Below are 13,146 nucleotides of genomic sequence, written 5' to 3'. Positions count from 1 at the left end.
GAAGGAAACTTGGGGGGCCCTGCAAGTGGGAGGGGGAAGTCCTAGACCTCAGGTGGACCCTTACCCTTCTTGGCTCGCTCCCACAGCTCCAACAGGCCCATCTTTTCCCAGATGTTCAGAGCAATCTTCAAGGCCTCTTGCTGCCTATGAGAACTGACCAGGAGATCGGCCACTTTTCTGTGATCGGCCCCCTCGAGGGAGCCCCTGGGGAGATTGTCCACCAGGTGCAGCTTGAATTTCTTCAGCTGTTCTTGAGTCAGGTGTTCCAAGTGCCGAACCAACCAGCGGTGGACAGTCTGGGCCATCGCAGCCCCCTCTGCTGCCCTGCCTCAGACTAAGTGCTATTACAGGGAAAAGAAAGTGCAATTCAAGAGGTCCCACACCTTGTGCAAACAGCAAGGACTGGGCCCCACCCCAGACCTTTGGACTTTCCCCTGGCCTAGACTGCTGGCCAAGGAGGAGGGAGGAGGAGTCTGATTGGGCTCAGGAGCCAGGCTTCTTTTTCTGAGCTTTAATTCTTAAAGGCCTGGACTACTCCCAGCACCTGGTCAGAGGAGCCAGGTCCCTTGGGATGAAACTGGGGAGTGGAGTCTGTATGACTCCACTGTATGACTGCCCAGATATTTGCATTTTCCTTCTTCCAGACTAGCCTCCAGCCTACATCAACCTAATGACTTGGAATTAGAGGTCCTGGATTCAAATCCCACCTGTGACAGTTATTGCCAGTACCAAGTCACTTAACCTATATAGGCTTCAGTTTCCTTATCTGTAAAATTCAGGACAAAAATTAGACTAAATGCCCTCTGAGATGCCTGCCTTTTCAAAGATAATATTTGTAAAGCATTAGCACAATGCCCACCATATAATAGGGGCTTAATCAAAGTTAATTGAATTGAATTTCAAGATGCTTAATAAAGGTTGTTTCCTCCCCCAGCTCTAGATCTGTGATCCAACGTTCAGTTAGTTCTTTCCTGAAATACAGATCACCCTCTCCTCTCTGATAATGGGCATCCTTCTGATTTCCTACTCTTCCCTGATTACTGTAACTAATATTTCTAGAGCTAGGTAGGAGGTCATCTCTGAGTTGAGCTTTGAAGGAAACTTTGTATTCTCATTATTTAGCATAACAGGAGTTGCTTATGGAACAAAACTGTATGTAAACCAGTTGTTCAGTTTCTTCTGACTCTTTGTGACCCCATTTGGGATTTTCTTGGCAAATTCCAGCTAATTTTACAAATGAGGAACTGAGGCAAACAGGGTTAAGTGACTTGCCCTGGGTCACACAGCTAGTAGTAAGTAAGTGTCTGAGGCCAGATATGAACTCAGGAAGATAATTTTTCCCGAGTGTGGAGTTGGTGAACCAGTACTCTATTTTTCCTACTTCCTGCTTGATACTCCATAGGATAGCACTGAATCTTTCCCAGGTCTTCCTTAACTCCTCCCTGGGTGTGGCTTAGGACATAATCTTTTCTTTGACCATATCCCTCTTCTTCCTATCCACCTTCTCTGGGGAGATTTAACCACTTATACCTTATCCTGACAATTAGGTTGATGTTTAGCATAGAGGTGAAATGATGCTTTTCCCCCCTTCCCCAAGCCCTCATGGACACACTTCAGCTGTTTTACTGAAATGCTCCTGTCTTTTTACTGCCTTAATTAATCTTAACCCTCAAAGGTCCCAAGAGACAAATTTCCCCCCCTGCTAGAGCTCAAGACGGAGCCTTTACATCTCATTAGATTCTGAAAGGCATCACTGGCCTATGCCTTTGACTGTGGTTACTGACCTGGGGGAGCTGGAAGAGCTGGGGCAGGAACTGATTCAAGATCCCCTGTAAGAAAGAAAAACAGAAGACAATGAGAGACCCGTCTGTTGTATAAGTAAATATTTGGGTGCTGAGAGTAGGAATGAAGCTGCAGGAGAGCATTAGGAAGTAGATTTCAATTTGGGCCCTGAGGAGTTGGAATGAAGTATGCTGGGTCTCAGCACCACAGACTCCACAAATAAATGCTTGTTGACTGACACAAACACAATAATATAATTTGTAGCTTTGTACTTTCTTCTGTGCCTTGGGGTTGGCCAGGTTGGGAAGAGGGTGTGTTTCTCTAGTCTTTACTGTTCCCTCTGCCCAGGAGACTCAAAAATCTCTCTCACTCCCAGTCTGGGTCTAGTGGCGCAGAACATGGCTCCACAGACTGGTCTGGTCAGAATTTAGGAAAACATTTGGGTGGAATAATTGGTGACTGTGAATACATACATATGTATGTAGATAAAAACATATTTATACACATGTATATCATATACATGGATGAGTGTGTGAGGAAGTGTGTGAAAGTAAGAGTGCATTTAAATTATGTAATGTGAGATTGTATGAGACAGACAGATGGGGGGGAGAATATGCTATATACATGTATTGATCTCTGTGAACATGTGACTATATTTTCATGTTGTACTAGATATGAACAGGAAGGGGTCAGAAACATACAAGTCATTGATGGAAACTAGGAAACAGTTTCCTGACCTGAGGGACCAAGAGATGATAATGTTGGAATCAGGAGCAGGGTTAGTGCCAATATCAAAAAATAATCTAAGGGGTAAGTGAAAAGACTTGGCCTGGAAGACAGGGATTGTGTTTCTTTTGTGTATTTTAGTGCCTAACCTGTAGTGGTTAAGTAATAACTATTTGTAGACTTGGGATGAGTAAAGGACAAGGTTTCAAGTTTTCCAGTTTCTTCAACTTAGTGCAGTCAGATCTTTTGGATGTGTGTTTATTTTTATGCTGCGTGATGCAAGGCCAGTCCCTTTTTCAAGATCCCTCTAAATTTGGCCTGGATGCTCCTATAACTACTGCTATGACATTGTCTATTAATGATGGCAGGCACCATTCCTTTCCCCAAGGGGCTCTCCCCCATCTCAGACCCACAGCATTTAGAGCTGTCATGAACTTGGGATCAATATAGCAACAAGCATTTATTAAGCAGCTACTATTTGCCAGGCTCTGTGCTAGGTGCTGCGTATATAAACATAGAACTTAAAACAATCCCTACTCTCAAGATTATATTTTAATCCATATATGGATAGAGGGTAACAGCAAGGAATCATGTGTTTCCAGAATGAACAATTAGGACTTTTTTTTTATTAATTGGAGCAACAATTATCCAAATATTCAAGCAATGTTCTTTGAGACCAGCCAGGAATTCATCTAATCTAACTGCTTAATTTTACATATAAGGAAACTGAGGCCCAGAACAAATAAGAGAGTCAGGCAACATTCGTGAGGTCTTATGACTATAAATCTAATGTTCTTTCCACCATACTATGCCACCCTCTAGCTCAGGGAAGTGATGTTGATAGAAAATCTCTCCTACCTGATTCAAAGGCATAAAGGTCATATGAGGAAAAGCGTTAAGTGTGTGAAAGTATGAGGGCATGTATATGGCTATAATGTGACTGCATGTACAAATATATACATATATATACACACATACACGAACAGAATATACATACACATATGTCTGCATACATCTGTATATGTGCATAATTACCAAATTCCATCTACTAGATCATAAAATTTCCACTACTACCACTACACTACTGAGAATAACAATTGATTTTTATATAGCATTTGAAAGTTTACAAGGTGCTCTAGGTCCTGGAGGTCACTTCAATGTCTTCTACAACCCAGTACGTCTTCAATGGGAGCAGATAGAATTCTAGCATCTACAGACCTGGATACCTGCATGGAGTGAATGACTATCTAGGCTAGAAGTTGCTCTCATTAAATTACTGCCACTACCACATGAATACTAAGAAGGGCCCATATGACTTAGACCACTGGTTTCTTCAAGGACCTCTCTACATGGAGATTCCAGGTGCTCAGCCACCACTGGGCCCCAGCTTATCAGGGCCTTGTGGGACTCCATTTATTTATCCACTATGTACAGGGTTGTCTGCCTACAGTGTCTCTTACTGTTCATGCTATGCCATATCTACTACTGCAATGTATTTTAGGAGGTGAGTGCAGAATCATTGTTAAAGTGAAAACAATATTTAGAACGGAAGTGTTTCAAGTGTTTGAATAAATAGTCTGTTACATAGAACTCTGTGGTACTTAGGAGAGCAGAACCAATTATCCTGGTGACAGTGGATGGCAGTAATTAAACATTCAATTATTTCTGTCTGAAGTGGCCCTAGATTGCCAGGGACAGAGAGGAGCATGGTAAATCTTAATATGGAGATCAGGGAACAGGGTAGAACAAAATTCTGATGACAAACAAACAACAACAAAAAGAATGTTCCATGGGACCCATCATTACCTGGGGGAGAATAGGCTTGGTATAGCAGGGGCAATGGGGGAGCCAGGACAGAAACAAAAGGGAGCTTTGTGGGAGTGTCTACCATAGACTGATAGAGAGCCTTGTCACAGGGATGAAATTCCACTGCCAGCCAGGATCACTTATGGGCTTCTAAGAGTAATAGAAATCATGGGAGGGGTCCAGCACTTGGGCACAGATCTCATGACTGACAGAATCCCTGAGTGACGAGTGGCAGCTTGAACTCTCTTTGCCAATGGCACAACCACAGCACCCATTAGATCTCGCTAGGGGGCAATTAGACATAGGACAGGTTTTCCTAAATTGCACTTCCTGGTATGTATGCATACCTGTATATTTGTATGTATGTGTGTGTGTATGTGTATGCCTCTCTTCTTTGGATGGTATGAAGCTGGGCCTGGGTATATATAAGCTATGCCTGTTGCTGTAATAACCTTTCTCTTGGTCCTAATTCTACTTGACTGCCTAAAGTTTGACACTTCCAACCACCATTTCCCTTCTAGATAATCTCTCTTCACCTTGCTTCTAAAACCCTGCTTTCTCTTGGTTTTTCCACCTGCTCCTCAGACTGCTCCTTGGCTTTTAATGGATAACTATCCTTCTGCCTCCTACTAAATGTCAATGTGTCACTTGCCTTCTCTCTATATTCCCACAAAGATCTCGACAATTCCTATGCATTTAATAATCTTTATGCTGGTTTCTCACATATGTGTATCTATCACTTAAATAATCTGTATTTATATCCACATTAAAGGGGAAAAAAAAGGTTGTAAGTGGTCAGGGTTTATGGAAAGATGGAAATTAGTGCATATGTTCCATTTGGAACTGACTGAATCTGTCTCCAGTGTATCTCAGGTTTTGCATGGAAAAACTCTTCTCTCAAGTGATGAAGTGGGATGTACTCTGCATTCTCCTGAAAGATTCTTGGTGGCCTCTTCCCTCCAGAGAGTTAGGGTATTGGTCTATTAGTTACAGTCTCTATCATCCACAGGGCTTTGAATGATAACCAAGGCATAGCTGATCTTGAAGCCTCATTACTGTCTAGTTACTCCTCCTCTTCTCCTGCCCCCTCCCCCCCAATACCCCAGTAAGTTTTAGAACCTGACTTCATTATACTGGCTGCTAGGTGGAAGGGAAGGGTGACATAAACTGCTCCTAACCATACTGACAATATTTTTGCATGATAGACAAAGAGTAGATTCTGTGTATTGCCTCATGCTATTGTCAATATTTTCATGTTTACTGTTGCACTGGGTGTGCTTTCAATTTTATTCTATTGTTTGTTTGCTTGTTTATTTTTTGAGGGAAGACAATGAAAGGTGAAAAGGTAGAGTAGTAATAGAAGAGAAAGGCAGCACTCGACATGGAGTCAGGAGAGATCTTGGTTCAATCCTGCCTTCAACACTTTCGAGGTGGTATAGGGAAAAGACCACTAGCAGACAGAGATCTCTTCCATCCAGCGACTTCTCCTCTGGCATCCTTTCCACTACATCAACCTAAAGGCTGTATTAGATGGCCAAACCATATCACGTAGTACAAAAGAGAGCTGGACGGTTGAAGACTAGCTAAAGTGGAACTATGCCCCTCACCAAGGTGCCCTAGTGACATGGCACCCAACAGGGAGAAGATTTGGCAGAGAGTAGTACTAGATCAATCAATGACTCCTCCAGAGGACACCATCAGGTCTGAGTATTGGTAATGTTAACTACCCCTCAATATATGTGCTCTGATCAAATGTGACCCCATGTGAACATATTCCATAAACAACTCTTAGGCATTCCTACTTTTCTGACTGAGGGTGTGGATTTGTAGGAGAATGAGTTCCGTCTACATTACTGGTATTAAACTCAAATAGAAATTGAGGCTACTAATCTGTACATAAGGATCTTATGACTTAATTTAAAATATCTGCATTTTATTATATTTTAATTTATTTATTTAAAGATTTCCCAATGTCATTTTAATCTGTTTCAAGTTATACTTAGAAGTGTTGTGGGCTGCATGCAGCCTGAGGGTCACATTTTTGACACATTTATTCTACATTACTTCTTTGAGTGACTTAAGATTTAAACAAAGGGTATAATTTTGGTTAGTAAAAGTAAACACGATAATGAAGGGGGAGTCAAGAGCTATAGTTTGCAAAACAATATGAACTACATAGTATGTAGAAGCTGTAATGGCTTTCTGTTAGCCCATGAAGTTGTATATATGTATGTAAATGTATATCTTCATGTATGTCAGGGTTTATGTATATATGTGTGTGTATATTGCATGTCCATGCTTCAGTAGACATATATGTAGAAGAATATCAATTGGTCAATAAACATTTATTAAGGGTCTAGTATATGTTAGGCACTATGCTAAGTACTGGGACAAAAAAAAAGGCAAAATACAGTCCTTTCCCTCACAGAACTCACAATCTAGTTGGAAAAATTAGTAAACCAATATGTACAAATGAGCTACGTTTAAGCTAAATGAAAAATAATTTCGAGAGGGATGGCAATTGTTGCTATTTCCTATTTCTTCTCTCCTCCCTGATCCAGGGTACCTGAATATCAAGTTCTAGATGGGAGTGGCGATAGGCATACAGAAGTTATGGGCCAGCCCTGAACTCTCTGAATGTCTACGGAGTGACCTCTTGATAATGACTCATCAAGGTTTTGGGCAGCTAGGTGACACAATGGATGGAGTGCTGAACTGAAGTCAGGATGACTCATCTTCCTGAGTTCAAATCTGTCCTCAGACACTTACGAGCTGTGTGATCCTGGGCAAGTCACTTAATTCTGTTTGCCTCAGTTCCTTATCTGTAAAATGAGGTGGAGAACAAAAAGGTGAACCATTCCAGTATCTTTGCCAAGAAAACCCAAAATGGAAGAGTTATGACTCACCAACAAATGGTATTTAATAGAACCAAATTCTTTCTTACCCTCACTATTATACATGCCACCTGACTGACTTCTTGTCGTTTAGCACTCATTTTTAAAAAGAAAAGAACTTCTATCCTTGCTCCTGACTCAGTACAGACTCCAAGGACTTGCCTTAAATTCAGCAGTCTAATCATTCTCTTCCTAGGACATTTTCCTTGTCTTGAGATACCGTACTTGATCAAAGCCTGACCCATTTCATTTCATCTCCTCATTTCTCCACTGGTCCCCACACTCATTTTCTCCTACCCTCAGCTGAGACCATAGCTGAAATCTCTACCAATAGCTCCATTCTCCCAGATCTACCATCTCCCCTTCTCTTGAATTCCTTCCCCCACCTACTGGCACTTCCTGAACATTCTCTTGCCACCAGCAAACTCTCCTTATGGCCCAGATGTTCCTCCTCTCCAGCACTGGGGCACATTTGATGCACTCCTCTCATCCTGATGGTTAGGAAACAACACAGAACTGACCCTCCCTCCCTATCTCAGCGCTATGTCACATATCCCAATAGGATCCTCTTATTCTAAAGTCAAAAGTCAGAAATTATTAGATGAACATTTATTAAATACCTATGACGTGCCATACACTGGGCTAGGTGCTGGGGATACAAACATAAAAATTAATGCCCGCACTGAAGAAACTTACATTCTGTAGAGGGAAACTACTTGTAAACACAAAATCTATACAGAATGAATATAATGTAATTCTGGTCTGGGAGAAGTCCTAGAAGGGGATTCCAAGGAAGGAAAGAGGAAGGAAGGAAAGAAAGAAGAAAGGAAGTGAGAGGAGGAAAGAAGGAAGGAACCTTGGCGAGCTGCGCAAGCCGGGGGGGAGGGGAAGCTCCAGCCCTCAGGCGGACCCTTACCCTTCCTGGCTCTCTCCCACAGCTCCATCAGGCCCATCTTCTCCCAGATGCTCAGAGCCAGCTTCCAGGCCTTTTGCTGCCCGTGAGAAGTGACCAGGCTATCGGCCACTTTTGTGAGATCCGCCCCCTCCAGGTGCCCCCTGGGGGAGACTGTCCTCCAGGTACAGCTTGAATTTCTTCAGCTCCTCGGAAGTCAGGTGCTCCAAGTGCCGAACCAGCCGGCAGCGGGTAGTCTCGGCCATCGCAGCCACCTCTGCTGCCCTGCCCCATTCTAAGCTGGACTAGAGATAATGAAAGTGAAAATGAAGTGGTTCGGGGTGAGCAGCCTCAGTAGGTCTAGGCCACGTCCCTGAAACTCCGAGGAGAAAAGCTAGTACACAGCGCTGCCCTGGGAGTTTAAGATTTTCCGCCAGAAAGGGGAGGTAGGAGGAGTCTGGCTGGCTGGCTTCTTTTTAAGATTTTCCGCCAGAAAGGGAGGGTAGGAGGAGTCTGGCTGGCTGGCTTCTTTTTTTGACGGTTAATTCTTAATGGCCTGGACTACTCCCAGGACCTGGTCAGAAGAGCTGTGGCCTCTGGGAATGAGACTGGGGAGTGGAGCTTGTATGACCCCTGCATAGCCCAGATATTTGTATTTTCCTTCTTCCAGCAGAGCCTCCAGCCTACATCGTCCAAGTGACTTGGAATCAGAGGTCCTGAATTCAAATCCCCTCTGTGGCAGGTATTGCCAATATCGCCTTAGGCAAGCCACTTAATCTCCATAGGCTTCAGTTTCGGCATCTGTAAAATGCAGGACAGAAATTAGACTAAATGACCTCCGAGATGCCTGCCTTTTCACAGGTAATATTTTAAATCATGGGCAAAAAGCCTACCATATAGCAGGGACTTAATCATAGTTAACTGAATTGAATTTCAAGGTGCTTAATAAATGCTCATTTCTATTCCCCATCCTTTCAGCTCTGGATCTCTGATCCAATGATCACTTAATTCTTTCCTGAAATATAGATCTCCCTGTCTCCTCTCTGATAATGGGTATCCTTCTAATTTTGTACTCTTCCCTTATTACTTTCACGTTTCTAGAACTAGGTAGGAGGTTGTCTCTGAGTTGAGTTTTGAAGGAAACTTTGTATCCTCAGCATTAACCTGACAGGAGTTGCTTGGAACAACACATGTAAGTAAAGCAGTTACTCAGTCTCTTCCAGCTCTTCATGACCCGTTGGGGATTTTCTTGGAGATACTGGAGTGGTTTGCCATTTCCTTCTCCAGCTCATTTTACAGATGAGAGAACTGAGGCAAACAGGGTTAAGAGACATACCCAGGGTCACACAGCTACTCCAGACTTGAACTCAGGGAGATGATTCTTCCTGACTCCAGGCCCAGCACCCTATTCACTAGCTGCCCCATGTAAGTACTTGAGCTCTTTGAGTGAATCCAGAAAATTAGAAAGGCAGGAACTTTTTTTCCTTAAGTTATACCTAAAAAAACAAAGTTGCTTTTTTTGTTGTTTGTTTGTTTAGGAAATTGGCAGAAAACAAGATCAAAGAAGGGTTAGGAACTTTCCTTGAGGAGGATGGGAAGATTATAACCAGCAACAAAGAGAATGCAGAGTTAGTAAATTCTTATTATGGTTTTCTGCTGGGTCACATATGCAATCAATTACCAAATCTTTATGTTTCTACCTCCATAGCAGTTCTCACATCTACCTCCTGCTCTGCATTGCTACAACCCCCACCCTAATTCAGTCTCTCATATCCTCCTCACCTGGACAGGCAATAGCCTCCTAATTCATTTCTGCACTTCAGGTCCCTTACTTCTCCAATCTATCCTCCCCATGGCTGCTGCCAGTGATGTTCCTAAAACAGGTCTGTCTGTGTCACTGCTCAAAAACTCCACTGGCTCCCTATCGCCTCTAGGATGAAATATAAATACCTGTCTTTGGCACTTAAAGTCCTTTACAGCCTGGTCCTACTGAGGAAAAAAAAATAGTAATATTGTATGTTTTAGATGCAAGTCTGCCAGAACAATTTTATTTAAACTATCATTCTTCAGTCGAAGGTCTTTTTACATTGGAGATTGGCATTTTACATTTTGACTGGCAACAATCAAAAATTAATTAAAAATCAAACACATAATGAATCTTAGGTGTTTGTGACAGCACTTGCTTGTGTTGCCTCAATTGACTTCACTGCAGCCTTGGTTCTTAACCCACAACATACACACTTTGCACTGTGCAGGCTGTCACATCATGTAATTTCAACAAATGCTGCCAGAAACACCTTGGCTCACATTCAAGACTACTGTATGTTATGAATTACAGTGTTCTTACTGTATAGTTTTCTGCTCTTACAGAAACATGATAGTTTAATTATGGAAAATAAAGACTTTTAATATTTTCCTATCGACGTTTCTCAGCATGTAAGTATCGAATTAGTATACCTTTGGAATGTATTATATTGGAATATTTGATTTAAAAAATTTCTGTTATTTCCTTATTTTACAGAAACATAAGTGTTTAATTGTAGCAAGTAAAGACAAAAGCCCTTTAATAATATTTCTCCACTATCACTGCTCTATGTGTATGCATGAACATCAATTTTTTTATTTTTATTTTAGCTGAATACTAAATTATATTGGATACTAAATATTTAAATATTGAATACTAAATTAAATATTATTTCATAATAATTTGTAATTATATTTTATATAGTTGTCATATTTATATAATATATAATATTATATCATAATACATTATATCATAATACATATTTATAGTAATAATTTAGAAAAATTAAATATATCGAATGCTAAAATTTAAATACATAATAAGAAACATTATTAACTTAAATATTAAAACTTAAATATAAAATGCAAAAAGAAAAAAAGTCATGTGAACAGCAAAACATAAGAGAGGATTCAAAATGTATACCAATAAATTTCCATTTCAAAAAAACCCATAAATTAAATACTATGCATTGTGTTGAAAGCTGTCCATCTTTGCTTCCTTATAGGTTTTTTTTTTGTTCTCTGCTGTACACTTTTTTACTTTGTTCTTTTTTCTTCCTTCCTCTCCCTTCCCTCCTCCCCAGGCTACAAATAAGCATGGACATATGTGTATATAGATATTGATATATACATACATGTATACACATATACACATACATACATATATAAACATATACTTCCCTAAGAGATTCTAATCCTAAACTTTGTTTTTATATTTGTGTGTATCTTATTTCCATCCCTCCTGGCTCCTCTACTTTACTTCTACCAGTTACCTTACCCTCCTACTACTTAACTTACCCACCCTCCAAGGATTCCTCCCTTATTCTCCCATTCCCTTAAATATAAACACCATTTGTAGGCCCCTTTAACCTATTCCTCACCCTCCCCTCTAAAGATCCCTCACTTATCCTCCCATTCCCATTAATCTAAAATCTCTTCAGAACAAATTTAGACAGAAGAGGTAAAAATACTAATGACAATGTGGCAGAATCTTTGCTACCAGGTTGTAGTATACCTAAATTGATAAGAAAAAGAAAATATGTTGAATCATTTTTGCAATATAGATTTACTTCTAATAATGATGGTGGTGTAGAAAAACCTCTTGCTTAATTTGTAATGAAATTTTAGCTGCAGAGAACATGAAATTAGTCAAACTAAAATGACATCTTAACACCAAGTATGCAATTTACTGCAATAAACCAAAGGAATATTTTGAATGACTTTTAAAATCTTCAAATAAAGAAAAACAATGTTTTGAAAATTTTGTTATTGTCATCAAAAAGTATTTACTTGCATCTTACAAAACTTCTTATTTAATTGTAAAAATTAAAAGCCTTATGGTATAGGAGAAGATCTCATGTTACCTGCTGCTATTAAAATTTCAGAAATAGTTCATGGGAAAAAGTATGGGGATGAAATTTTTAAAATTTCTTTATCGAATAATATTATTTCCAAAAGAATATCTGAAATTAGTGATGGCCAGTTCCTGCAGCTCATTACCAGGCTTAAGGGCAGCCCAAAGTTTGCAAGTCAGTTGGATGAAACAACTGATATTTCTAACATGGCAGAATTGTCACTTTATGTAAGATGTGTTTAAGAAGGAAGCATACATAAGGAATTATTGTTTTGTCTCCCTTTGGAAGGGCACACAAGAGGGGAAGATATATATATTTTAAAGTTAATTAATTTTCACAAATTAAGGTTTACAGTGAAAAAATTTCACAGATGATATGCCAGGATGTTGGATTTGTAGCAAAGTTAAAGCTGGTGGCAATGAACATATCACTTTTACTAACTGCATGATCCATAGGGAGGCACTTGTGGCCAAAATATCACCAGAATTAGATGTTATACTTCCCAATACTATCAAAATCATTAACTTCATTAAAAGCCATGCCCTTAATAGTTGCTTGTTTTCAAACTTTTGGAAAGACGTGGATTCTGATTACAAAAACTTATTACCACATGCAGAGGTAAGGTGGCTCTCAAGAGGGTGAAGTTTAAACAGATTATTGAAAGTGAAAAATGAAGTTGTTATATTTTTGACTGAGCAGAAATCTGATTTTGTTATTTTTTTTTCTATAATGACTTATGACTTTCAAAACTGTGTTATTTATTGGCTATCTACAAAAAACTAAATGATTTAAACATGTCGCTTCAAGAAAAAAATTGCAACATGTTTATATTAAAAAATAAAATTGAAAGTTTTGCCAAAAAAGTTAACATATGAAAGAATAGGGTAAAAAAAAATGGTTCTTTAGAAATGTTTACAGCTACAGATGATTTTACAATTGAAAATAGTCTTCCCAAAGATTTACTTTTAAGAGTTATAATCAATCATCTGAAGCTCCTGGGGAATCAGTTTCAGAAATACTTCCCTTCAAATTTTAATTCTAAAAAAACTAAGTTGGGTTCATAAACCATACTCAATTGAAATTAAAAAATGCCAGTCATTTTCCATCATAAGTTCAAGAAAAATTTGCTGAGTTATCAAGTGACACAAGTTTAAATCTTGAGTTTCCT

General features: G+C 39.8%; 1 protein-coding gene across 1 annotated transcript in view; it reads right to left on the bottom strand.

Moving 5' to 3' along the window:
* The window catches only part of LOC114046030 (NACHT, LRR and PYD domains-containing protein 1-like), a 69,614-nt gene extending 60,970 nt beyond the window's left edge, over positions 1 to 8,644 (bottom strand). The window contains 5 exon segments of the mRNA XM_027866249.1: positions 65 to 223; positions 225 to 341; positions 1,785 to 1,829; positions 8,125 to 8,269; positions 8,271 to 8,644. Of these exon segments, the coding sequence (XP_027722050.1) occupies positions 65 to 223; positions 225 to 341; positions 1,785 to 1,829; positions 8,125 to 8,269; positions 8,271 to 8,366 (562 nt within the window). The 5' untranslated portion in view covers positions 8,367 to 8,644.
* Positions 8,645 to 13,146: the final 4,502 nt, after the last annotated feature.

Source organism: Vombatus ursinus, unplaced genomic scaffold (genome assembly GCF_900497805.2).
Source record: "Vombatus ursinus unplaced genomic scaffold, bare-nosed wombat genome assembly UNPS02014780.1, whole genome shotgun sequence".
NCBI lineage: Eukaryota > Metazoa > Chordata > Mammalia > Diprotodontia > Vombatidae > Vombatus > Vombatus ursinus.
Note: the sequence above shows the minus strand (reverse complement) of the source record. Positions and strands in the feature narration are given on the sequence as shown.